Raw genomic sequence first — 27027 nt, forward strand, 5'->3', positions numbered from 1 at the left:
GAGAGCGCAAAGCGAGTCAGAGATTGCAAGGAGGGTCCGGGGGCACCCCCCCTTCCTCCGTAACCAAATGGTGTTCGTCTAAGCTAAGACATTGCCACCGAGTCATCTTACCAAATTCCCAAGTGAAGACGCAACCACCCCCTCCAACCTCCACACACTCCTCGCCTCCACTCCCCCCCCCCCCTCCCCCCAACTCCACCACATCCTCTTTGTTTGCAAGTATACTTGACTAAGAGGCATTCGATCGAATTATATTTGTTTTTATTCTTACCTACTTCTTCCATGTGTGAGTGTCCTTTCTATGTCATCTCTTCACGAGCAAAATGTGTTTTGGTTTTCGTCCTATTTCTTACTATTAAACATGTTACCAAATTTCGTCTCGCAAACACGTGGGACTAACGACATTAGCACGCACACATGTGACACTGAACTAAACAGACGGATACACGTATTTTTGAGACCACCGATATTAAAACAGCAGAGTAGGCGACTTTGTCTTTTTAGGTTACCAAGTCTGATACATATGTCACTTCTAGAGATAACAAGAATATAGGCTATGTCTGCCATCCACAAAACACCGTCCTCTACTTTCATGTCTTCGTCAGGAATTACCTGTTTTGTCAGTCTATAGGCCTTCTCGTTCTTCTATTCTGTGCGCGAAACAATTCTCACATGAGCTGTGTCCTTCCGGCTGATCAGTGTGTTTTCCTCTGTACCCAGTTCTGACCGAGACTAGTTGAAAAGCAGACTCGATCTGCTTGTTTTAGGGACGATTTCGTGTTGAAAAAAAGCAGTAGGCCTAAAGTCTCAGTTTAGGATTCACCGTAATACCGGTTTTACTCTTGTTCTGAAGAATTATTTTATGTCTGAGAGTTATGAGGAGAGAGTTTTGAAAGACACACAATTTAAGTATAGTTGAATTATACGTTTCTATTAAACCATTTTTTTCCAAACATACTTTTAGTGTAAAGCAATATTCACCATGTTGTTGAGGATGAAAATACTACTGTTTATACTGTTCTCTAATTCTGCTTGGTCTGAAGAGACAGCATCGCGAGAGAGAACGTACAGTGACCCTCAAGGTCAATCAGTGGATGCAGCGGACTACCCGTTCAACAACGTGTCCCTCCCGTGGGAGGATCGTGTGCATGACCTGGTCAACAGACTGACCCTGGAGGAGATACAGGACCAGATGGCAAAGGGAGGTGGTGGGAAGAACAGTGAGTACAGACACTACATTGGGGTGTGCACGTTAAAGATCCCACGATTGACAAAAGGGTCTTTCCTGGCAAAATTGTATAGGCATACATAAAAAATGTCCACCAAAATACCCGTGTGACTTGGAATAATAGGGCGTGAAAAGTAGAATATGCGCCGAAATGGCTGCGATCTGCTGGTCGATGTGAATGCGTGATGTATTGTGTAAAAAATTCCATCTCACACGGCATAAATAGATCCCTGCGCCTTGAGTCCGAGTCCGGAGATACGCGCGCGATATAAGACTTCATATATAATAGACACTATAAAACAACTAGGGTTTCTATATAACTTCTCTTTTCTTTCCGTCTACATCATCAGTATAGTGAGTGTAATACTTCTGAATGACGACAACGAATGAGTTGCTATATGTCAGGCAACAAATACGATTGTCGAGGGACACACGCGTAAAGACCGACTCCACTGACTCCCTACTCCCCCCCCCCCCCCCCCCGGCCCTCCACCGCCTCCATCCCTTCACCTGTTCCATCTCTTTCAATAACTAGCTTTCAGGATTCGTCGCATGACTCTCCACACTACAACACAGTCGCATAGCTGGTTTTGGTTTCAGATTGTCAATGAACGTACTCCGTAAATTGCCTTGGAACATTTTCCTTTTTAAAATAACTAAAGTGGGAGTGTTTCTTTTAGTTTACTTACTTTTCGTGTCTGACATGGTTAAATCTACATGGAATATGGAGGCAATCAGATCAGTAACTCATAGAAGCAATTGGCTTTTGAGACGCAGCACATTTGATGCTTCAGAATTTTTCTTTTTCTTGTTTTTGATGTTTTTGCTGTTCTTAGGCGGACCAGCAAATCCAATAGAGCGACTTGGTATAGGACGGTACCAGTGGGTGGCCGAATGTCTAAGAGGGGACGGCTACGCACCGGGGAACGCCACGGCTTTTCCACAGTCCATTGGTTTGGCCGCAGCCTTCAGGTAAAGCGTTATCTAAGTCAAGGAGGAACAAACATTCATGTTTCTTTATATTATCAATAAGTATATAACGCCAGATATATATCACTGGAGACCATTCTTTCCATCTTGCCATGCAGTATGAGTAACATGTTATATCGCAGGCATGGGAATTTTCTGCGAAATTGCGGATTTCCTTGAAAAGAAAATTACGTTTCAGCAAAAATAAAAAATTGTCCGCGGCAAAAAAAAAGGTAAATTAAATTATATGTATACTATTGTCTCTCAATCCATTATTATTTTGCTTACACGAGAACTATCAAAATATTGGTCTAAAATGTTAAAACTCGTTTTCCTTCCGCCCCCTGGTCCCCCCCAAAGAGGTTCGGCCCCTGTACCCCGCCGGGGCCTAGGCGGCCCCTGGACCTCGGCCTATTTTCAGAGTTTTTTTCTATTTTGGAATTCCCATGCCTGTATCGGCTACAATGTATCTAGGCAAAACAGAAGAAGAAAACCAAACATGAACTGGGGACATAAACTTGCACAAATAATCTGCCACTAGTCAACCCGCGATGGAACAATGTGCTCAACAGTAAAGTCTAAGAAATTAAATTCCATAAATCAATCATCAGAACATATTTATTTCAATGTTTTCTGGTCAACCCGCGATGGAACGATGTGCTCAACAGAAAAGGCTAAGAAATGAAATGCTAAAAAACAAACATTAGAACATCATGTATTTGTTTCCCATTTTCATAACTTTAACATCACGGTGGACTGCATAAGTTAAAGTCTATCGTGCATTGTCTCTTGTCCCAGCCCAGAGTTGATATTCCGAGTGGCAGAAGCAGCGGCGGTTGAAGTTCGAGGCAAGCACAACGACCTGGTAAAGCAAGGAGACTTTGACATGCACACCGGGGCCTCCTGCTTCTCTCCCGTCATCAACATCATGAGGGACTCCAGATGGGGAAGAAACCAGGTGTGAAATGTTTTAATGTCGATGGTTGCATTGTGTATTTGTTTACTTGTTTGTACTTTGTATTTTTATTGATTGTTTGATTGATTGATTGATTGACTGATTGATTGACTTGATTTTATGCTATTATGTTTTATTTATTGACATTTTTTAAAAAATTGTCCAGGTTTTTTTTATCGTTATTATTTTGTATATGTATGTTTTCTACTTTGTATTGTTATTGATTAATTGATTGATTGATTGATATTTCATGACGTTTTTTTGTTTTGTTTTTTATTTGTTTGTTTGTTGTTGAAGTTGTTGCTCTTTGTGCCACACTTATACTATTTAGAGCTTTTTCTTTTCGCACAGTTACCATATGCCCCCCCCCCCCCTCCCCCCCCCCTTCCTTGTGATTAAATCATATAGCCATTTATGTTTTATTTGCCCCAGGAAACATACGGAGAGGACCCTTACTTATCCGGTGTCTACGCCACGAATTTCATCCAAGGTCTCCAAGGCAACGACACGCGCTACGTCCGTGCCAGCGGTGGATGTAAACACTTTGACGTTCACGGCGGTCCTGAGAACATCCCCGTCTCGAGGTTTTCTTTCAATGCTGAGGTGAGAATTTAAGTTCTATTTACAAACAAGAGGCGAAGCCATCAAGGCTCACGTCTGAAATCGACAAACAGAAACACACACACACACACACACACACACACACACACACACACACACACACACACACACACACACACACACACACACACACACACACACACACACACAGAAAGAGCATAGGTGAAACTGTGCAAGAAAGCGAGACACTAGATCTAGATCTGTCTGCATGTAGCCTACTTACAGGGACACGACTGCCAACTAGTCTCAGCCCGCTCAAAATAATAATGACCGAGACTTTCAGTACTTCCTTCGCGTGACGTCTAACCCTCTTACGTCATAATGTGACGTCAATGTAATGTGACGTCTTCAAATGTTAGAGTTTCTACCACAGACATACACATGCACGCACGCACGCACGCACATACGCACGCACGCACAGACAGACAAAGTTACGATCGCATAGGCTACACTTTGTGAGCCAAACATGCAATTACAACTGTCAAAAATAGCATGCTCTGTGCTTGTTGAAACAAAACCAAGCGGGCAAGCAAACAGACACACACATTTACAAACAAAAAAGACAGCTTAGCTACTAATGTAGTGGTAATTCGAAATAGTGTAATTACCTGTTTGATGTTAGCAAATACGAGAAGAGCAAAACAGAAAAGAGCGTTCGTTACCAAAGAAAGATAGAGAAAGCAACAACAAAAAATATATCATCGCTATAAATGTTACTGTTGACATTGACACATCATTTCGTCGCTGTAATTCACAAATCAATTGTATCTCAATGTTTGCTACTTTGAGGAAAAAAACATTAAAAAAACTATTTTGAAAATTCACCGCATCAAATATAACTTCAATTCATGGGTTGATAATTTCTTTAGAACAGTGCAATAGCAGTCTAAATGCGGCTGGAGATACGAGCTTTTCTCACGACATGGGCAAATTAATAGGGGAGTTAACTATTGTTTTAGTTCAAAAACACGAAGTGTGTGAATTACAGCGACGATTTGCAAAAACAGCGCATTTGCTTGTGGTGTTACTGAACAGGTGTCGGAGGAGGACTGGAGGATGACCTTTCTACCTGCATTCAGGAAGTGTGTGGAGGCCGGGTCATACAGCCTGATGTGCAGCTACAACAGGTAACTGCTACTTTGGAATCTGATAAACAAAGGGAAACAAGCGCTCTAAATGCATTCGACATGTGTAATAGAGTGAGTAAGAGTTATTCGGAACCATTTTCCTGGCACATGTGAGAAAAATAAGCATTGAAATGAACAAGCGACTTTCTTTTTTTCGGGTTCCAGGAGAATGTTTCCGAATAACTCTCACTTGCTTTATTGCACATGACGTATACAATTTAGAGCGCTTACTCCCTTTGTTTATCTGATCTCTAAACAGCACTCTGCCTCACTTGATTAAGATTCTGCCATTTTGTAAGTTATCATAATGAATATTAGCTTAATTGCCAGTGTTGGATTGGCCAGATACTGTGCATGTCACAGCTACAGGGAAGTAACCACGTAAAGTAAGATCATATATATAGGTAGCAAGGAGTATTGCCCCTTGAATGAGATCCGCAGTGAAGTGAAGCAGGATATATCTCCCCAAAATAGAGCCAATCTCGAATAAACTATGGCTTCGAACCAATTGCATATGCATATGTTTGTTTTTTTATTCTAACTTAAAATAACTTTTGCAGCTTTTGTCGCACGTAATTAAATCAGTAGTTTTTATGTTCATTTATTTCATAAAAAAAAGAAACAAAAATTAATAAACATCAAACTGCAGTGTTTTTGTCCATGTAATACCCGTGTTCACTTCCAAAAACAATCCTTACTCTTAAAGATATAGCCTCGGATCTTTTATGTGCCGATGTGCATGTTCTTTTAGAATCAACGGTGTACCAGCTTGCGCCAACGAGAAGCTGCTGACCGACATCACGCGGAAGGAATGGGGCTTCAAAGGCTACGTGATCAGTGACGAGGGGGCGATAGAGAACATCATCAGCCAGCACCACTACCTCAACAACAGTGTCGACACCGTGGCTGCCTGCGTCAATGCTGGCTGTAACCTGGAGCTATCGGGCTATAATGCAGATCCCGTTTATCTGTCGTTGGGTGAGTGGGTTTTCATTTTTGCGTTTAGCGTTGTGGTTCTGTGTGTGCGCATGTGTGACAGTGTGTTTGTTGTTCTTTCTCTTTCTATTGTTTTTTCTTTCTCTCGGTCTCTCGTTGTCTGTCGCGGAGTCGAACGAGGAGAGGAGTCTGTCTCTTTATTATTATTAAGGAGATTTCTATAGCGCATAACTAAAAGCACTATGCGCCTGTATGTCTGTCTGTCTATGTCTATGTTTGTCTCTATCTTGGTCAGTCTGGCTCCCCCTCTGTCGTCTTTCTCTCTGTGTCTGTCTCACTGTCTGTTTCTGTCTCTTTGTGTCTCTTTCTCTCTCTAAAAACTAGTATCAAAATCTTCAGCAGTACCTATCCTCACGCCTGCCTGAAACCCTCGCAAGGGAAAGCATGATAGCTAACGAAGAAGACTGCATGCAGTTCTGTTAGACTGCATGCTGTTTTGTTCATTGTGTCAAATCCAAAAACAAAAAGACTGCCAACGTTCCAAAATGCAGAGTCAAATAACAAGAAAGGTAGGTTGTTGGAACGTTTGTTATTGACAAAACAATACATTCACAAATATAACGACCCAACGGTCTGTTAAGTGCACAGACAAACTATTAATAACGAAAAATTATCTGGCTGATTTTTTCTCCCGCCTGGCGGCTTCGTGGCAGCCGGATAAAAACAACCCACCTACCTTTCTTGTTTTTTGATTTTACTCATTGCGTCGTAAATTATAATTACTTTTGGAATGTTTGAGAGAGTCAAAGGCACTATTTTATTTATTTGTTTGTGTATTTTATTTTCTAGTTTTTCTAACTTGTATCGTTTCAGTGGAAGCCATCCACCAAAACAAAGTATCTGAAGCGACAGTCCGCGAGAGGGTGTCGCCACTGTTCTACACCAGAATGAGGCTGGGCGAGTTTGACCCACCGGAAATGAACCCCTACAGCAAACTGAGCTCGGCGGACGTGGAGACACCTGAACACAAGGCCCTCGCTGTGGAGGCAGCCATGAAATCCTTCGTCCTGCTCAAGAACAACGGTGTTCTGCCACTGAGGAATGTTGGAACAATTGCAGTAAGATTGAAATTTTTCGTGGGCATTGTTTTTTGTAGCTATTCGAATTTCATAAATGATTTTGACAGATACTTGTAAATGTTTACTCACACAGTCATTCATACCTACAGGTTCACAGGTTATCGGCGTATAATTAATGTTTGCTATTAAAGTGGTCAAGTTCGTAGATAATTCAGTTCTACTCGGACATAATGTTCTTGAAATGTCGCAACTCCAAAAGTGACCAAGCTTGCAAATACAAGAAGCAACACAGAAAACAGAGGAATGTGTGTGTGCGCGTGTGTGTGTGTGTGTGTGTGTGTGTGTGTGTGTTAGTGTGTGCGTGCGTGCCTGCGCGCGCGTGTGTGTGTGCGTGTGTGTGTGTGTGTGTATGTGTGTGTGTGTGTGTGTGTGTGTGTGTGTACACGTGTGCGTGCGCGTGCGTGCGTGGGTGCGTTTGTACAGAGGCTAATGCACATTCCAGGTGGTAGGCCCAATGGCCAACAATGCATCCCAACTGTTCGGAGACTACGCCCCAAACACACCGGCAGAAGATATATCCACACCGCTTGACGGGCTGTCTGGCATCGCCAACAAAACACAGTTCGCGCCTGGTTGTGATGACACCAACTGCCGCTCGTACAACTCGTCTGCTGTGAAAGCGGCCATCTCTGGAAGTGATATCAACTTCGTTGTCTTGGGAACTGGTACGTATCTATTAAAGGTCGTCTGTGTGGACACTAGGAAGATGTTTTTGAAGACAAATACGTTTTAATGATGTGTTTCTAATGTGCAAGAGTTTTGTTCGTGTCTCTTAGGAGGTGGGGGGGGGGTTTATTATGGAACTTTGAAGGAAAGGGCGATGTACAAGATAATCTTTGGTTGCAGCATTAACACAAAACTGTACCAGGACGCCACACCATATGTGACCCTCCACCACGGAATGAGTCGCATGTCACCTTTGCGTGATTTTCATATTTTTACATTTTCATAAAGAGTTTTTTATGCTCTATCCAGTGGTGAAAACTGTTTTAGAAAAGAGCAAAAACTGTTTGAGTTATAAGCCTGTGACTAGGGTGACCCTCACTCTGTTACAAGACACTCCCCGGACTTATATGAAGCCTAGCGCAGAACCGCGCGAGGTGACATGCGACTCATTTCGTGGTGGAGGGTCACATATGTTTTACATACCATACAACTGACGTATTGTCTTCTTCTTCTTCTTCTTCTCGTTCGCTCTATTTAGACTTCCATCCCTGCATGTGGCACGCACAGATACCGCCGTCTTCTGAAGGTCCACCAAGTTGCCGAACAGTTTCTCCTTTAGGGGGTCTTATCCGGCAAAGCTGTGTGTCTTTTTCTCCCTACAGTTGGCATACTTGTATGATTATGTACTAACGTATTGTAATTCGTACCATCTACATTTGATTTTTCTTCTTGGGGTAAAGACTTAACCCCGAACCTATGCAGACTTAACCAGTTGACGTACGTGCTTCCATACATGATCCAACCTAAGGTCATAAATCCCTGCGCCTTGAATATGTGCGTGATATAAATTGCATTAAAAAAAATTGTTTTTAAAAGATCCCTGCGCTTAGAACTGTACCCACGGAATACGCGCGATATAAACATCATATTGATTGATTGATTGATTGATATATAACAAACTGTCAATGCGAAAATCTCTAGAATACAAAGGTCTACACAATCCAAATACAAGGAAACTGCCAACGTTCCAAAATTCAGAATAAAATACCCAAGAAAGGTAAGTTGTTGGAACGTTTGTTATTGACAAAAACAATACGTTACCGTCACACAATAAGGAGGCCTACACAATGTTTGCAGGTCAAGCCGTCGAAGCCGAAGGTCACGACAGGCCAGACATTGAATTACCAGGGCAACAGAAAACCCTTCTGATGGATGTGATCAAAAACAGTGAGTTTGAACAAAGAATGAAAGAGAAGTAGAAAGGGAAGACAGAACAAGCACAAAGGGAGAAACAAGGCACAACAACGACACACACACAAAACAAAAGCAAAACAAAACAACGAACGAACAAGTGATCAACGTGAATAACTCCTTTTTGCAAACAAAATTCAAATAAAGTAGACAATCATCTTCTTCTTCTTGTCGTTCGCTGTTAGATCGTCAGTCCGGACTGCAGGGCGAAACGTGCTGTCCTCTCCAAGTCCTCTCTAGGGCCGTATAGCTTCTTTTGTAGCGCTGTCTCCTCTGGCCAGGTGGTGTCCCTCAGAGCACTGTGGTATGGACAAGCCTGCAGAATATGCTCTGCTGTCTGATTCTTGCCACACGGACATAGGGGGGAGGGAACTAGCTTCAGCTTTGTGGCCATATGATGGTTTAGACAATCATCTAACATTATAGCTTTTCTCTCTGCTTGAGATCCTTGAAACAACATAAGCTGTGTAAAATGGTTTGAAAAAAGTAGGAGGCGCTTCCACTGTCTGCAATGCCATACTACATATACTATGGCCAGAGGAACGTTCAGCTGTAGAATCGATGGTGTCCTACTCATGCCGAAGTAGTGAAAACAAACATCGTTTTCCGTGTTGGAGTTACATGATTGTGGACATATGCCCTAACTTGTCCCCTTCACTACTAATTATTTCGATTTTGTAGCGGCTGAAAACATCCCAATCGTCTTGCTGTTGTTCAACGCCGGACCTGTCAACATCTCCTTCGCTGACCAGGATCCACGTGTGTCCGCCATCTTGGAATGTTTCTTTCCGGCCCAGGCCACTGGGGAAGCACTACGTCACGTCCTGCTGAATGACGTCAAAGGCGCGGTGCCTGCTGGGAGACTACCCTACACGTGGCCTCTTCTAGCCTCCCAGGTTGTTAGAATGGACCATTTAAATCTGTCCAGAACAGCGTAAATGTTAAACATCACAATTACAATATTCATATGGATGATTATTAAAAAAAAAGCTGTTTACACGTCTGTTCAACATGACAGAAACATTAATATGATACTTTCCTACTCCCTAAACGTGTGCTAAGTCCGACGATTGGTTTGAACTCCTATCTCAGATAGGTAATCAGACAACAACAGACAATACCACAGGCAGCTAATTGTCAACAAGTCAAGGAAATATGCAAATGTAGCAACGTGTAAGCAAATGTCAAATTTTTCTGTCGTTTTTACATTTAGTTAAGTTATGACTAAATGTTTTAACATCGAGGGGGGAATCGAGACGAGGGTCGTGGTGTATGTGTGTGTGTCTGTGCGTGTGTGTGTGTGTGTGTGTGTGTGTGTGTAGAGCAATTCAGACTAAACTACTGGACCGATCTTTATGAAATTTGACATGAGAGTTCCTGGGTATGATATCCCCGGACGTTTTTTTCATTTTTTCGATAAATGTCTTTGATGACGTCATATCCGGCTTTTCGTGAAAGTTGAGGCGGCACTGTCACGCCCTCATTTTTCAACCAAATTGGTTGAAATTTTGGTCAAGTAATCTCCGACGAAGCCCGGACTTCGGTATTGCATTTCAGCTTGGTGGCTTAAAAATTAATTAATGACTTTGGTCATTAAAAATCTGAAAATTGTAACAAAAATATTTTTTTTATAAAACGATCCAAATTTACGTTCATCTTATTCTCCATTATTTTCTGATTCCAAAAACATATAAATATGTTATATTTGGATGAAAAACAAGCTCTGAAAATTAAATATATAAAAATTATGATCAAAATTTCTTTTTCGAAATCAATTTAAAAACACTTTCATCTTATTCCTTGTCGGTTCCTGATTCCAAAAACATATAGATATGATATGTTTGGATTAAAAACACGCTCAGAAAGTTAAAACAAAGAGAGGTACAGAAAAGCGTGCTATCCTTCTTAGCGCAACTACTACCCCGCTCTTCTTGTCAATTTCACTGCCTTTGCCATGAGCGGTGGACTGACGATGCTACGAGTATACGGTCTTGCTGAAAAATAGCATTGCGTTCAGTTTCATTCTGTGAGTTCGACAGCTACTTGACTAAATGTTGTATTTTCGCCTTACGCGACTTGTTATTATGTGCCGTCACTTCCTTGGGGTTATATCTAGAGTCTACCGGAATCAACCGTTTTTGTTTCAGATGCCTCCAATTGTAAACTACTCGATGCAGGGCAGAACGTACCGCTACTTTGAAGGCGACCCACTCTACCCGTTTGGCTACGGACTATCCTACACCGCGTTTGTGTATGAGGAGCTGGTCCTTTACGAGACACCCGGTCAGCCTTTGAAAGGATATGTCTTCATCCAAAACAACGGGACGATGGAAGCTGAGGAGGTAACTTGAAGACAGAGTCTTGTCTGTTCACCATGTCTAATCTGCCTAGGCTTGAACATTGGATGAGAACGTCAAAACTCCAATTCCATTGCTTCCGGTGCAAAATGGGATTTGTTGATATACTTATTTTACAGATTGCCACAAGCATCCACAAAAATCAATTCATTAAAACATCACCACTCGGCGCAAAGAGCTGCAAGGTAGTTGATTGTGTTTTGGTATGAGTCTAAGTGGAGGGATGATCTAATGTAAAAGCCAGGCCAGATCTGAGATGGCGAATTCAAGTTTATCCTACCTACGTGAGAGAGACACCCGTGAGATAATAATCGTTCAAATCACACGTGTGTATATCATGTAAATGAGGTCATGTCAAGCAAGTCTGGCAGGGACCTGTTTTTCCACTGCTTATGATGCCAAAGTCACCGAGACAAACGTCATTATAGAAACAAAAATTGCGCTCGCTAATTACCCTCGATGAATCTTTAGAACTAACACGTCACGCCGCACTTTCAGAGTGACGTTTCTTTGCTTTGACGTAATAGATTGCACGAGGCTTTAGAAGAGATCGAGGTTCCAAAACAAGCGTCTTCAATTTAGCTGCCTCGTCTGCAAGACATTTTCAGTAAAATACACGTAAGTACAGTATGTAGGATAAACAGAATACTACATGGCTTGCTGTGTCGTACCAGATTTACACTCGTTGCTTTTTCAAATAGTGAACAGCTCGCTTTCGCTCGCAGATCAATATTTAAAAAAAAAACTCGTGTAAATCTGGTACGACACAGCAAGCCATGTAGTATTCTCTATATTTGAAAGTAGAGGACTGTGCCTTTGAAGACATGAACGTAACTTGTTTTTGGGGTCTAGGCAAGTATTGAGCAAATGACGGATTTTCAGGCAAAACGATGACCGTTGGGAAAGCAGCTACGTGTATACAGTATTTCGTGTCATCCGCTCCTCTCACGTCCCCACGTTGTGAAACAAATACGCACGAATTTAAAAAGAGATCTCAAACTGTGCACTTTCTGGACTGATCTCAGATCTAGACACGGTAGAAGTCAACCTGTCCTACGACTTTCTCTTTGATACCGAAGCCTGAAACATTGGTAACGACGTGTCAAGGTCATCTTTCCCTATCCTTTCTTTGTGTTCCTCTTACTGAAAACTTGCATGCATGTGGTTGAGATTTAATCAGCATGAAGACAACTACCATCTAATGCTCTAAAACGTCAGCTGGAGTGCTGTGATTCAGACATCTAACTATTTTAAATGCGTGTGTGTGTCTGTGTGTCTGTGTGTCTGTGTGTCTGTCTGTGTCTGTGTATCTGTGTGTGTGTGTGTGTGTGTGTCTGTGTCTGTGTGTCTGTGTGTCTGTCTGTGTCTGTGTATCTGTGTGTGTGTGTGTGTGTGTGTTTATGTGTACGCAGGTGGCTTAATTAAATTTACATGAAATTCGTGTTGTTGTTGTGTATACAGGTGGTGCAGATCTACGTTAGCAGGAGACAACGACCAGCCTATGCTCCCAAACTGCAGCTGGTGTGGTTCAGCCGTGTAACGGTGCCGCCGGGCACAAACTGGGTGCGGGTGGACTTTGTCATTGACGCCATGTCCCTGGCAGTGTGGTATCAGCAGGACGGGTGGCTCATTAAGCCAGGTATACAATACATACGTCATACAGTATTGTGCAATACATAACAATAGCATGCAATATTAGACAATAATATGCAATATGATGCTGTATAGAACAATGCACTAGATACAATGCAATACCATACAGTACCAGACAATATTATGCAATACAACACTGCACAATGCAATGCTCTGTAATACACTATTACACAAAACAATATGGCAGTGTATTATCAGGATGGTTGGCGCAATGAGTCACGTAGTCTAGACAACACCATACTATACAATTCAATACAAGAAAATGTAATACCATGTTTTTACAACGCAAATGCCTACACTTAGATACGATTCGATAAATACACTGTACAGTGGACAGTTTCGCTGCTTTACTGTCTGTTCTGTTGCTCGCAAGGTCAGGTGGGGTTTTTCTTTGATAGGAATGGCCACACTCGGTGTCATAAGGAAGCATTTCATTGTTTCAGTGCAGGTGGAAATAAATTCTAACATGGATGTTACTAGGATTTACAGTCATCGGCTTTTTCACCGAATGTGCAACACATTTTGTGCTAATTTTCGGAAGTTTAAGTCAATCCTTGGAGTCTCAAATTTGAAATGATTTTGTCCAACTGCCGACCTCAAACGATTGCTTTTTCTAAAACGTCGCCATGGTGTGTTCATTTTCACTGGTGCATGGACACATTGACGTCGGCTTAGAATGGTCTGTTTGGCGTAATCTGGGAAATTGGATCAGATTTTTGAGAGAGAGAGAGAGAGAGTGAGAGAGAGAGTGAGAGAGATAGAGAGAGAGAGAGGGAGACAGAGAGACAAAGAGACAAAGACAGAAAGAGAGAGGGAGAGAGAGGGAGAGAGAAAGAGAGAGACAGACGGACAGACAGAGAGAGAGAGGGAGGGGGGAGAGAGAGAGACAGAGAGACAGAGAGAGACACACACAGAGAGAGACAGAGAGAGACAGAGAGAGACAGACAGACAGAGAGAGAGAGAGAGAGAGAGCGTGACAGAGAGAGAGAGAGAGAGAGCGTGACAGAGAGAGAGACAGAGACAGAGACAGAGAGAGAGAGAGAGTTTGGATAAGGGTCGGGGTAGACATGTTTCAGAGAACGTCGTACTGAAATGTAAGCCTAATATTGTTTAAATGGCATGTTGCACACTTTTCATTTTATATCAACTTTTTAAGGTTCTGAAAAGTGCTGCAGGTTGGCCAGGTTGCTACTCATGAATGTATACTTCTCAATTTGTTCCATTGGAGCATTTCAGCCAGATTGCACAGTCTGTCATTATGTCGCAGGTATTATTGATGTGTTCGCTGCACAGTCTGTCATCGTGTTGCAGGTATTATTGATGTGTTCGCTGCACAGTCTGTCATCGTGTTGCAGGTATTATTGATGTGTTCGCTGCACAGTCTGTCATCGTGTTGCAGGTATCATTGATGTGTTCGCTGCACAGTCTGTCATTGTGTCGCAGGTATTATTGATGTGTTCGCTGCACAGTCTGTCATTGTGTTGCAGGTATTATTGATGTGTTCGCTGCACAGTCTGTCATTGTGTCGCAGGTATCATTGATGTGTTCGCTGGCGGCCAGCAACCTTTCCAGGCGAAAGCAGTTCCCAGCAATATCCTCAATGTTTCTTTTAGCCTTACTGAGTCAACATATCTGGGAAAATACTAGAATATAATGTGCATTAGAATCGTGCAAATTTGATTATGTTAAAGTACAGGGTGACAAAAAAAAGAGTACCCAAACAAAACGTCATAAATTGAACAAAAATAAAGCAATCTTCATAAAAAAAATTTCACACACACAAGTAGCCTCTGTATGATTTCAACAGAAAATGTTAGCGTTCTAGCTTGTCTTTCAGGAAAGTTATGCTCATTCTACAGAACATGCTCCAAATGGCCTCCCCCGGATTTAAATCCCCCAGATTTCTATCTTTGGGGGTTCCTGAAAGACAACGTCTACAGGAACAACCCACAGACAATCGCAGAACTCAAGCGAGCCATCACAACAACCATTCGCGGAATCTCGCAACAGGAGTGTGTGCGGGTGATTGATAACTTTGCGCGGCGAGTTCAAGTTTGCCTGAATCGGCGCGGAGGCCATTTGGAGCATGTTCTGTAGAATGAGCATAACTTTCCTGAAAGACAAGCTAGAACGCTAAAATTGTCTGTGCAAATCATGCAGAGGCTACTTGTGTGTGTAAATAAATTTTATGAAGATTGCTTTATTTTTGTTCAATTTATGACGTTTTGTTTGGGTACTCTTTTTTTTGGGTCACCCTGTAAGTGAGCTAGCTGTCATTATTAGGAATCGTGGAAATAAGAGCATGTTAAAGTAAGTGGGCTGTAATTATCAATAATGTTATCGGTGTGTTCCTTTCGATTAACAGCTCAATATACTTCGAGCACTTCTGAAAAATACAATGTGGGTATGTGTTTTGTTCTTCAAATATTTTCACATTAAAGGAAACTGAGTCCCTATTGCCACGAATTCCGTTTATCCTTACTTGTTACAAATGAGAAGCGGATGAAACGCATTGTTTGTCCGTGTCAGTGCTTTGTGAACGTTTCATTATGAAATGCTACTGATTTGAAAAAAATCCTAATCATAGTTGCTGTAACTACTACCCAAAACACCAAACCCCCGCCCCCCCCCCCCCCCCCCCCCGTCCCGCGCCCCCCCTCCCCCTCTTGCAGCAAACAAACAAACAAACGGTTAATCAACACCCAAATAAGATGCAAACAGCAAACAATCTACAGCATATAAAAATGCACAAGAACATCAAAAATAATAAGGTTTTTAAAAAATACAGAAAGAAACACGTAAAGTGATGCCATTTATTGTGTTCCAATATGAAAACGACGTTAAACACCAAATAAAGAAAGAAAGAAAGTGTTCCAATACAATCTTATCAGCCAGACACGTACGCATTTACCACATAACTCAGACCCGGTTAGGTTAAAGAGCGGACATATACAACATGACCTGTTTTCTCTCGATGCACCGGTAGCCAATGTTCACATACACCTTGACCTACTTGAAGCGTGTGCGAGTATGGAGCTGGGTGGGGAGTGGGGGTGTCATTTTTTTAACGGGCTACATGTGTCGAGATCAGTAGGCCGATTGTTTTAGCACCGGTTTCCTTATCAAACTTATCGGTACATACATCAACGCATCTTAAAAACAATAAGAACATCTTGGTACACTTTTTGGGGGGTGAAGCGTACATTTTTACTGAAAAAGATAGATGTTTAGCTTGGTGAAGTTTGCATAGTTTGATTCTCACTGCTCATCAGCATTTCTATAGATCTCATTAAGACAGGTAACACAGCATCTGCAAATATCTTTGCCTCGTGGCGTATAAGATGAGAACATTGTGAGTTATGTGGTGATTTCAAGAAGTTGGAGCATCTCTATCCTGAGACATCTTCAAAATTAGCACAAAAAAATGACGTGTTTACACTGTTCTTTACAGTGCTTACTTTTGACATGTATTCTGTGTACGTTGACGGGATGCTCACAAGCGGAAGAAACTATCAAAAAGCACACAAAACGCGCCGTGACGATGGTTAACTTTCCGTTCCGTAATGTGTCCCTCCCGTGGGAAGATCGTGTTGCTGACCTGGTCAACAGACTGACCCTGGAGGAGATACAGGACCAGATGGCGAAAGGAAGATCCGGGGGAAACAGTAAGAAATATGTTCTATGTGTGTACGCCATTCGACTGGGACGTCCAGACAGATGTGTCTCTCTTTGCTTTTGTGATTCGTGTTTGTGTGTGTGTATTTAACTATCAGCTGCCATTTGGAAAACAACCCCGTGGGTCAGTTTGATTCAATTAGTGTACAGTGACGAGGAACCTTGCGCAGTTTTATCCGAAGTGCTTTTTAAAGTGCAATTGTGTGTGTGTTTGTGTGTACGTGCAAGCGTGCGTGCTTGTATGTATGTATGTATGTATGTCTGTCTGTCTGTCTGTCTGTCTATCTGATTACCTGCGCGACCATTACACCCCAAAGGTGTAGGCTAACGCTGATTCCATTTAAAAAACTTGATTCTTCTGTGAACAGAGGGTCCAGCCAAAGCGATAGCCAGGCTTGGTATCGGTCAGTACCAGTGGTCAACAGAATGCCTCAGGGGGTCCTCTGCTCCGGGAGCACACGGCACGAGTTATCCTCAGGCTTTGGGTCTGGCCGCCGCCTTCAGGTAAATCAAACACTCTTCCCAGTTATTGTGGTCATTTGCAATTATTATGTTTACGATGCTCAAGTAAATTAAATGCTCTTCCAAGTTTGTATGGCTTTGTGCAATATGTTTCATGATGTTCAGGTAAATTAAAGATTCTTCCAACGTTGTATGGCTTTGTGCAATATTTATCATGATGTTAAATTAAAGACTCCTCAAACTTTGTTGTGCAATATTTATGTTTAGGATATTCTGGTAAATTAGAAACTCTTCCGAGTTAGTATGGCTTTGTGCACTATTAATTTATGTTTATGATATTCGGGTAAATTAGAGACTCTTCCAAGTTAGTATGGCTTTGTGCACTATAAATGTATGTTCAGGATGTTCAGGTAAATTAGAGACTCTTCCGAGTTAGTATGGCTTTGTGCACTATTAATTTATGTTTAGGATATTCAGGTAAATTAGAGACTCTTCCAAGTTAGTATGGCTTTGTGCACTATAAATGTATGTTCAGGATGTTTAGGTAAATTAGAGACTCTTCCGAGTTAGTATGGCTTTGTGCACTATTAATTTATTTTTGGGATGTTCAGGTAAATTAAAGACTCTTCAAAATGTGCATGGCTTTGTGCAATATTCATTATTTGGACATTCTTGGAACAAAGTGCACAGCCAACATGTGAATGCACCCAACTCGCCTGATGATTTCAGTCGATTAGCGATTGAAGGCTACAGACTTCTAACCCTAGCTGTGATATATTATATATACAAACCAACATCCGCTAAAGATAGACTGCTAATGCTCTGCTCTGATATCCAGACTATAAAAATGAATCATTAGTTTATTCAAGAGGACACGTAACATTAACAAGTACAATTTCGATGTGTATGATTATTTGACTTGGAAGCATGTGGGTTAACATTTTGTAAAGTGTATAAGTATATTTTGATGTGTATTATTTGATTTGGAATTGTGTACGGAATAAATTATTTATATATGTTTCTATGAGGCGCTTAGAACTGTTTTAGGATTTGCGCCATATGAATATCCTCATCATTGGTAAATTACATCGAAATTCAACGTTCCACACATACCTTTCACGATTTTTGATCCTATATTATTAAGGCAAGTGAGTTTCTGTCGAGCAGCCCAGACCTGATTTTCAAGGTAGCTGAAGCCACAGGGGTGGAAGTGCGGGGTCATCACAAGTTCTTCGTGGAGCAGAACAACTACGAGGAACACACAGGACTCTCCTGCTTCTCCCCTGTCATTAACATCATGAGGGACCCGCGATGGGGAAGAAACCAGGTGGGTCAGTCGCAGTGTTTGGTGAACAAAAATGGTATAATATAATTATTAGGATTATGTTCAGAAAATTGCACTTCAAATCAAATCCTTTTGAACACTGTACATGCTAACTGTGGGTTCAAAACTGCATAAAGAGTGTTTGAAAGTGTCGCGTATATGTCCACACGTGTTCTTAAAGTGTGCACGGAATTCACTGTTCCGTAAGAAAGTGATCACCCTGAACACTTTCAGGAATTTTGTGTGTACATTTTCAGACACTTTAGTAACACCCGCAAATCTGTTTATGCTGTTATCAGGTTTAGTTTTAACACATGTAGAACACTGTGAATAGATTTGCTTCTTACACTGGCCATTGCGATTGGTGTGCACATGTTTTGGTTGCGTTTGACGGATTAACAGGACTTACACCTAGATAAGTATGTAGGCAGACACTCAAGATGTTGCGGAAGGGATTGCAATGAAGCTCAACAGTTTGTGACTATATCGTCTTCGTCACACATGTATTAAACAATTAATGCTTAATTTTCGTTGTATACATACTCATACAATTCACATTCGTAGGAATGAACACAAGAGCAAGCCTACGGTTTATAATGTTTTTCATGACATATTTAACTATCTGTTTCTGTGGTAATCGCTTTTTTTAATGTGTTTTATCATCTATTTCTGTGTATTTGTCCGGTTGTCATTTAGGAAACATACGGAGAAGACCCTTACTTGTCTGGTGAGTACGCTGCGGCCTTCGTCCAAGGTCTCCAAGGCAACCACTCTCGCTACGTCCGTGCCAGCGCTGGGTGCAAACACTTTGATGCCTACGCTGGCCCCGAGAATATTCCTGTGTCCAGATTCCTTTTTGATGCACGGGTAAAGACTCAATGTGTGTTTGTGTGTGTGTGTGTGTGTGTGTGTGTGTGTGTGTGTGTGTGTGTGTGTGTGTGTGTGTGTGTGTGCGTGTGTGTGTGTGTGTGTGTGTGTGTGTGTGTGTGTGTGTGTGTGTGTGTGTGTGTGTGGTCGTTTGTTTTCTATTGACGAGTATTGCTATTTTGTTTGACTAAATCTGTACCCCAAGCTTATCAACAGCCTTGTTACGATTATTCAACTGTCCCAAGAACAAGTATCATAAACACAACGATTAACGTGCCCCTCTTCTTTCTTTCTCTGGTTCTTCTTCTTTTGTTTCCCGTGTCATTCGAGTCTTTGGCTCGTCCATTCGTGTTTCTTCCGTTTCTTTTACTTTGTGTTCGCAGTTGTATTATTTATGCTTTTTTGTGCCCCTGATTGTGGCAGGTATCGGAGAGAGATTGGCGAACGACATTTCTACCTGCCTTCAGAAGATGCGTGGAAGCAGGAACGTACAGCCTTATGTGTAGCTACAATAAGTACGATTGTTACATTCTCTGTGCTCCCTGTACTGAAGTTACTGCAATCGTTCTTTCCGATTGCACTGCGTGATAAGACCCTTAACATAACCTTATTTCCTGTATGAGCCACCTGCAAATGATCTCGCGTCTGTCCAGACTAGCACATTAATCGACACAAAAATATGTAATGCCTGACCTCTTTCTGTATTGAATCGAAAAGTGAAGGCTATGTATAAATAAAACGTACATCGCTTATTTAGATATGTCAAATGTTCAGTATTACTCTATTGATAAAAAAGCTGCTACAAATCTGAAGTGGTTTACATGATGTTTTACCCGGGGAGGAAGGTACCACAGGCACTCGACACGAGGTGGGCGGGGCTTTTGTCTTGGATGTCACTTGGTTAGGGTGATGGACGGTCGTCTCTCCTACAGCTTATTTTTACTTTGATATCGGGGCTCGGGACCAGTGCCTGTGGAAGGCACCATTTGTAAAATGTCCTGAACACTTTTTTGAATTCCAGAATTAACGGTGTACCAGCTTGTGCTGACGAAACACTTCTGACTGACATTCTACGAACGGAATGGGGCTTCAGGGGCTACGTGGTCAGCGATGGAGGGGCGCTGGACATCATCAACGGACGTCACGTGTTTAACACCACAACGGACACCGTGGCTGCCTGTGTCAACGCTGGCTGCAACCTGGAACTGCCGGGAGACAGTGACTTTGGACCTGTCTACTTGTACATGTGTAGGTCATTTATTGTCCACGCATGATTTTTTTCTATGTATATGAGATGATAATGAGTAATGTTTTCCATAAAAGTATTAATGGAATTGGTTCGTGTTCTGAACTGGATTAAGATTTACTTACGCACACGCAGGTTACAATGTGTAATGACAGTAATTAAAAAAGCGTTAAAAGGCAACCTTTGCACATTTTAATTAGCTTAAGTATATTAGTTGTTTAATATTAGAAATCACACACACACACACCGACACACACACACACACACACACACACACACACACACACACACACACACACACACACACACACACACACACACACACACACACACACACACAAAACATTTCAAATCAGTCAGCCTAAATCTCGCGCTTACTTAACCACTCACTCACTTATTCGTTTACTCACAAACTACACCCATTTGGTCAATTGATCCGTCTGTCCTTCCAGTCATCAAAGTATTCTTGGACCAAACCAACCAACCAGCCAACAGACTCGGAAGCGAGCGGTTGCGAGTTCGACCCTGGGTCAGGGCGTTAGCAATTTTCTCCCCCCCTTTCCTAACCTAGGTGGTGGGTTCAAGTGCTCGTCTTTCGGATGAGACGAAAAACCGAGGTCCCTTCGTGTACACTACATTGGGGTGTGCACGTTAAAGATCCCACGATTGACAAAAGGGTCTTTCCTGGCAAAATTGTATAGGCATAGATACAAAATGTCCACCAAAATACCCGTGTGACTTGGAATAATAGGCCGTGAAAAGTAGGATATGCGCCGAAATGGCTGCGATCTGCTGGTCGATGTGAATGCGTGATGTATTGTGTAAACAATTCCATCTCACACGGCATAAATAGATCCCTGCGCCTTGAGTCCGAGTCTGGAGATACGCGCGCGATATAAGACTTCATATAACATAACAGATTACTCAAAACACACTCTTTCTTCTCGTTTTCCATCTCTGAGGTTTTAAAGTATAATGACTGTTTTGCAGTGGAGGCAATCAAACAAAATAAGTTGACGGAAGCTAAAGTCCGTGAGATGGTCAAACCGCTGTTTTACACCAGAATGAGGCTGGGCGAGTTTGACCCACCGGAAATGAACCCCTACAGCAAACTGAGCTTAGCGGACGTGGAGACTGCGGAGCATAGAGCATTGACATTGGAGGCAGCCATGCAGACCTTCGTCCTGCTTAAGAACAACGGGGTTCTGCCTCTACATAAGACTGGAACGATTGGGGTCAGTGCCAAATAATATGTGTATATTCGTTAAATGAAGGGTTGAGCTTCTCCTTTTTCAATTTTAGAACTGCAAAGGAATTTTATCCCGAATATAAGATCAGTTAAACCTAGCCCGAGAGAAATGCATGTTTTTGCAGAATAAATACAACATGTTAATGCCATTTAAGCTAAACATCCAGACCATATATCTCAATTAGGCACATTCAAGGATAAATGTATAGATTTAGCTGACATAAGAGACAAGCGATTGACAGTAAAGTTTTACAAATTAACACAACAACGTGAACTGGACCCATAATATGTGGAACAAGTCGGACCTTTTCGGGAACGAGATGTCAAAATCAAATTTTTATTTTTATTTTTTATTATTCTCTTTATTTATATAGCGCCTTATCCGAAGTTCAAATCAGAAAATAACAACAACTCTTTGATTTGTGTATGTTCGTCGTTACTCCTGTGTCATGAAGGTAGTTGGACCAATGGCCAACAATGAACAGCAGTTGCTGGGCACCTATTCCGCTGTTCCGACATGGAAGTATATGATATCTCCACTGGAAGGCCTGACTCCACTGGCTTCGAAGGTACAATATGCTTCTGGCTGCGACGATACTGTCTGCAAAACTTACAACTCTTCAGCAGTAAGACGCGCTGTGTCTGGCACATACATCAACTTTGTCGTCTTGGGAACTGGTGAGACTGGTTTTTATAACTGTTAAATATTTTTCTTTGACAATGTTGTTTTCGTATTTGTTTAACATATTTCTTTTTCTATAACGACTCACCTGATAAAATCGCGATTGCTGCTGCGGATATTATTGTTATTGTTGCTGATCTAAGTGTGAGTCACCATTATTTTTTTCCACGTAGTATTATTAACAGAAGCGATCAGTGTGTGTGTGTGTGTGTGTGTGTGTGTGTGTGTGTGTGTGTGTGTGTGTGTGTGTGAGAGGGGGGGGTACTGTGCGTGCTTGGGAGTGTCGGGTGCAGGTATGCGTGATAGTGCGCGTATCTGACACTGTTATTACCTCTTGAAGGTCAAGCCGTAGAAGCAGAAGGTCAGGACAGACCAGACACGGAACTGCCAGGACATCAGAAAACCCTTTTACAGGACGTCATCAGCAACAGTGAGTGGAAAATTAAATGTCTGCATGGTCTTTGTTTTACAACTATATTCTCGCTACTGTGTACATAAGGCAGATGATTAATACAGATGTGCACATTCATTATTCATTACGTTTCTATCCCACGTTAATATCAGTATATCAAACCGGAAAGCTTAGAGTAATCAACTGACGTGAAGAAGAATATGTTAGCATCTGTGAATGTAGACACCTAGGCATATAATTATGTACATTCTACTAAGTACACACATGACAATGTCAATACATTTCTTATACTCAGCTCCTTCCGACACGCCCATTGTACTACTGCTGTTCAACGCCGGTCCTGTCAACATCTCCTTTGCTGACCAGGATCCACGTGTGTCCGCCATAATGGAATGTTTCTTTCCTGCTCAGGCAACTGGTGACGCGTTACGTCACGTCCTCCTTAATGACGTCAGGGGCGCGGTGCCTGCTGGGAGACTGCCATTTACATGGCCACTGCTTGCGTCACAAGTGAGCATTAGTGTAATGTAAGAGTTCAGCCGAAAATTGTCAACTGTTATTGAAACATTATTGAAAACAAAGCAATGTATTTTTCACTAAAGTCAAATCGAACAGGTAAAAATAAATACCAGTTTCATGTGTCATCCTCAGCATTTTGTTAAAAATGTGGCGTACACATCTTGCTTTTTCTGTGAATTATAACATCCTGTTTCAGTTGATTTTGCTCTTTCGTGTTTCAGATTCCACCAATGGTGAACTACTCGATGAAGGGCAGGACGTACCGCTACTTTGAAGGAGAGCCCCTCTACCCGTTTGGCTACGGACTGTCCTACACCACGTTTGAGTACACAGCCTCTGTCCACACCACCACTGTCAGGGCCGGACAACCACTGACCGGTTCTTTCTGGATTAGAAATACGGGAACATTCGAAGCTGACGAGGTACAACTTTCGTTGTGTCGATCTACCCTTGTATGCTTCTTACATCTTTTTACGGGGTGGGTCGATTGGGGAGGAGCGGGGGTGGGTTAAGGAACAGAAACTGTTAGGGCAGAGCTCGCGATAAATACAACATATAGAAGACTACGCTTTTGTACACGAACAAACAAACACACAACAAAATAAACAAACAAATAAGCAAATAAACAAATAAATCAAACTAACAAACAAACAAACAAACAAGCAAAACAACAAACAAAGTAAACAAACAAACAAACAAAAAGACACAAGGAAATAATGACAAGAGAACTAATCCGATTTGCCCCAGTACAACTTGCAATCCAAAAATTACTTTCAATTCACTACCTCAACTTTATTGTCAAGTGTTGCTAAAAGGGAATTGGTCGTTGCTAGGTGACGCAGGTGTACATCGCATGGCACAACAACACAGTCCCGGTCCCCAAGCTCCAGCTGGCGTGGTTCAAACGCTACACCGTACCGACAGGGGGCGCTGACATCAAGGTGGACTTTGTTGTGGAAGCCAGGTCCATGGCGCTCTGGTTTGACGATGGATGGCATGTGAAAGAGGGTACATGTTTTTCTCGTTCTGAATTTGCTTGTACCCTTCATTTCTAACTTGTCCCGTTAGAGGCCATTACATCGGGCGCAAACACCAAGTACGACTTTTTAATAGAAGCCAATTAAGTCAGTGGCGCTGTCATTTGGCGATGGATTGCACATGAAGCCAGGTAAGTTCTTATTTACCCCCCCCCCACCCCGCCCCCCCCCCTTCATTAATGTTTTAGTTTTTCTAACACTACGAAGCGGCTGTGACAGGAGGCGTTGATATCAAAGTAGACTTTCTGGTGTTGGTTGGGTCTATTGCGCTCACGCTGTGGTTTGACGATGGATGACAATTAAGTCAAGGGGTGCAGGTGTTTATTTTAATTCCTGGTTTTTTTTTCTTTTCTATTTTCTCTGCTTTCTATATAGAGTTATTAGATTATTTCAAGGTCCTTGAAGAGGGCTGTCACATTTAGGGAAAGTGAGGGGAACCTCACATGGTTCTCACATGGTTCTGTGCTTTGACGAGCGATGCCATCTGTTTGCTGTTTTGCTGGTTTGCCGAAACTACCCCTCCCCGTCCCCCAACCCCCCATACACTCTATTCCACCAACCTAATGCACTTAAATTTAAAAAGTTGTTTGCTACTAACAAAAAGAAATTGCTAAAGAATATTTTGGACTTTATCAATAGAATTTGTAACAGTTTTTCATATTTGTAAAAAAAATTTTTATTTACTATATTAGCATATATTATGATTGTATTGATTGTATTAATTGTTCAGAATGCCCCCATGGGTTATGGACTAACAAAACTTGAACTTGAACTTGATTGCTGTTTTTTTCCAATTTTCAAAAAGGCACAGTACTACCTCTTTTCCTGTTGACTAATATTCCTAAGATATCGTGACAAATGAAAGCGTTTTCAGCGTTGCAGTTTCAGAAGTCCGACGGTCATAGAATTCTACATTCATGAGCGTTTGTAATGGGTGCCCGATGGATTAATTACCGCCTTGACGTGGTCGGGGGGGGGGGGGGGGGGAGGAGGAGGGGGTTAGCGTGCCTCAGCGACCTATAGAGCTATGCCGGTGGTCGATTTTTCTCCTGGTAGGGCCACCCAAACCGGACAGGTCGAAGGGTGGAAATCTGAAAGCGCAATCCACTGGTCCTCCAGGTTGGGGGTTGGGTACTGGGCTAACAACACAGTCCCTTAAAGAAAGGATTGTTACAGAAACAGCAACAAAGGAGTTGCTGCCTAACGTGCCAACAGGCATAACGGGCAGTAAGTAAGAACGTCTGTACGTTTAAAAAAAATTTATTATCTGGTAACAGGTACGATGGACATCTTCATCGGAGGCCAGCAGCCCAACCAAGCACGAAACAGAGGTAATTCGGCCATCCATGCACAGATTCACATCACTGGGTCGGCCTACTTGGGCAAATACTGACCGTTAGTTAGTCAGCAGTTCCTCCGTAGAGTCTATTTACTTTGTTTTATCTTCTTGTTTAGTTATGCCATTTTCGTGAGAATAAAACAGAGATTTAATCTGAAAACACGATGAATATTTCTTTCTATTTTCCGACAACAGGTTGTATTGTTGTGTTTTGAATGCTTGTGTGCATCTGATAATGAAAATCGACCATTCCGACTAGCAGACTCTACGTCACGAATGGTGTGTGTGTGTGTGTGTGAGTGTGTGTGTGTGTGTGTTATCTTTTTATATTTAGTCAAGTTTTGACTAAATATTTTAACATCGAGGGGGAATCGAAACGAGGGTCGTGGTGTATGTGCGTGTGTGTGTCTGTGTGTCTGTGTGTCTGTGTGTGTGTGTGTGTGTGTGTGTAGAGCGATTCAGACTAAACTACTGGACCGATCTTTATGAAATTTGACATGAGAGTTCCTGGGTATGAAATCCCCGAATGTTTTTTTCATTTTTTTGATAAATGTCTTTGATGACGTCATATCCGGCTTTTCGTGAAAGTTGAGGCGGCACTGTCACGCCCTCATTTTTCAACCAAATTGGTTGAAATTCTGGTCAAGTAATCTTCGACGAAGCCCGGACTTCGGTATTGCATTTCAGCTTGGTGGCTTAAAAATTAATTAATGACTTTGGTCATTAAAAATCTGAAAATTGTAAAAAAAAATAAAAATTCATAAAACGATCCAAATTTACGTTTATCTTATTCTCCATCATTTGCTGATTCCAAAAACATATAAATATGTTATATTCGGATTAAAAACAAGCTCTGAAAATTAAATATATAAAAATTATTATCAAAATTAAATTGTCGAAATCAATTTAAAAACACTTTCATCTTATTCCTTGTCGGTTCCTGATTCCAAAAACATATAGATATGATATGTTTGGATTAAAAACACGCTCAGAAAGTTAAAACAAAGAGAGGTACAGAAACGCGTGCTATCCTTCTTAGCGCAACTACTACCCCGCTCTTCTTGTCAATTTCACTGCCTTTGCCATGAGCGGTGGACTGACGATGCTACGAATACGGTCTTGCTGAAAAATGGCATTGCGTTCAGTTTCATTCTGTGAGTTCCACAGCTACTTGACTAAATATTGTATTTTCGCCTTACGCGACTTGTTATTTTATTTTATACCTTTTCGTTTATCAAGTTTGTCTTTGATATTAAACTATAACAAATCGCTAGGTTGAAAGTTAGGTTTGAAAGAAGGACACGGGAAATAGC

The 27027-nt window shown here is 41.8% G+C and overlaps 2 protein-coding genes across 2 annotated transcripts; both read left to right on the plus strand.

Annotated features, from left to right (window-relative positions):
* Positions 1-197: 197 nt before the first annotated feature.
* On the plus strand, positions 198-14589 carry LOC138962996 (uncharacterized). The gene is made up of 13 exons (XM_070334971.1): positions 198-1220; positions 2065-2200; positions 2996-3155; positions 3585-3755; positions 4809-4900; positions 5652-5878; positions 6710-6954; positions 7418-7640; positions 8779-8868; positions 9574-9788; positions 11040-11234; positions 12711-12888; positions 14434-14589. The coding sequence occupies exons 1-13, from the start codon at positions 983-985 to the stop codon at positions 14547-14549; spliced, it is 2286 nt and encodes a 761-aa protein (XP_070191072.1). The 5' UTR covers positions 198-982; the 3' UTR covers positions 14550-14589.
* A 1200-nt stretch (positions 14590-15789) lies between these two features.
* Positions 15790-25866, plus strand: LOC138962978 (uncharacterized). The gene is made up of 13 exons (XM_070334949.1): positions 15790-16567; positions 16946-17081; positions 18207-18366; positions 19060-19230; positions 19654-19745; positions 20252-20478; positions 21467-21711; positions 22181-22403; positions 22748-22837; positions 23115-23329; positions 23560-23760; positions 24172-24346; positions 25653-25866. Exons 1-13 carry the CDS (start codon positions 16327-16329, stop codon positions 25766-25768), a joined length of 2292 nt encoding a protein of 763 aa, XP_070191050.1. The 5' UTR covers positions 15790-16326; the 3' UTR covers positions 25769-25866.
* Positions 25867-27027: the final 1161 nt, after the last annotated feature.

Source organism: Littorina saxatilis, linkage group LG3 (assembly GCF_037325665.1).
Source record: "Littorina saxatilis isolate snail1 linkage group LG3, US_GU_Lsax_2.0, whole genome shotgun sequence".
NCBI lineage: Eukaryota > Metazoa > Mollusca > Gastropoda > Littorinimorpha > Littorinidae > Littorina > Littorina saxatilis.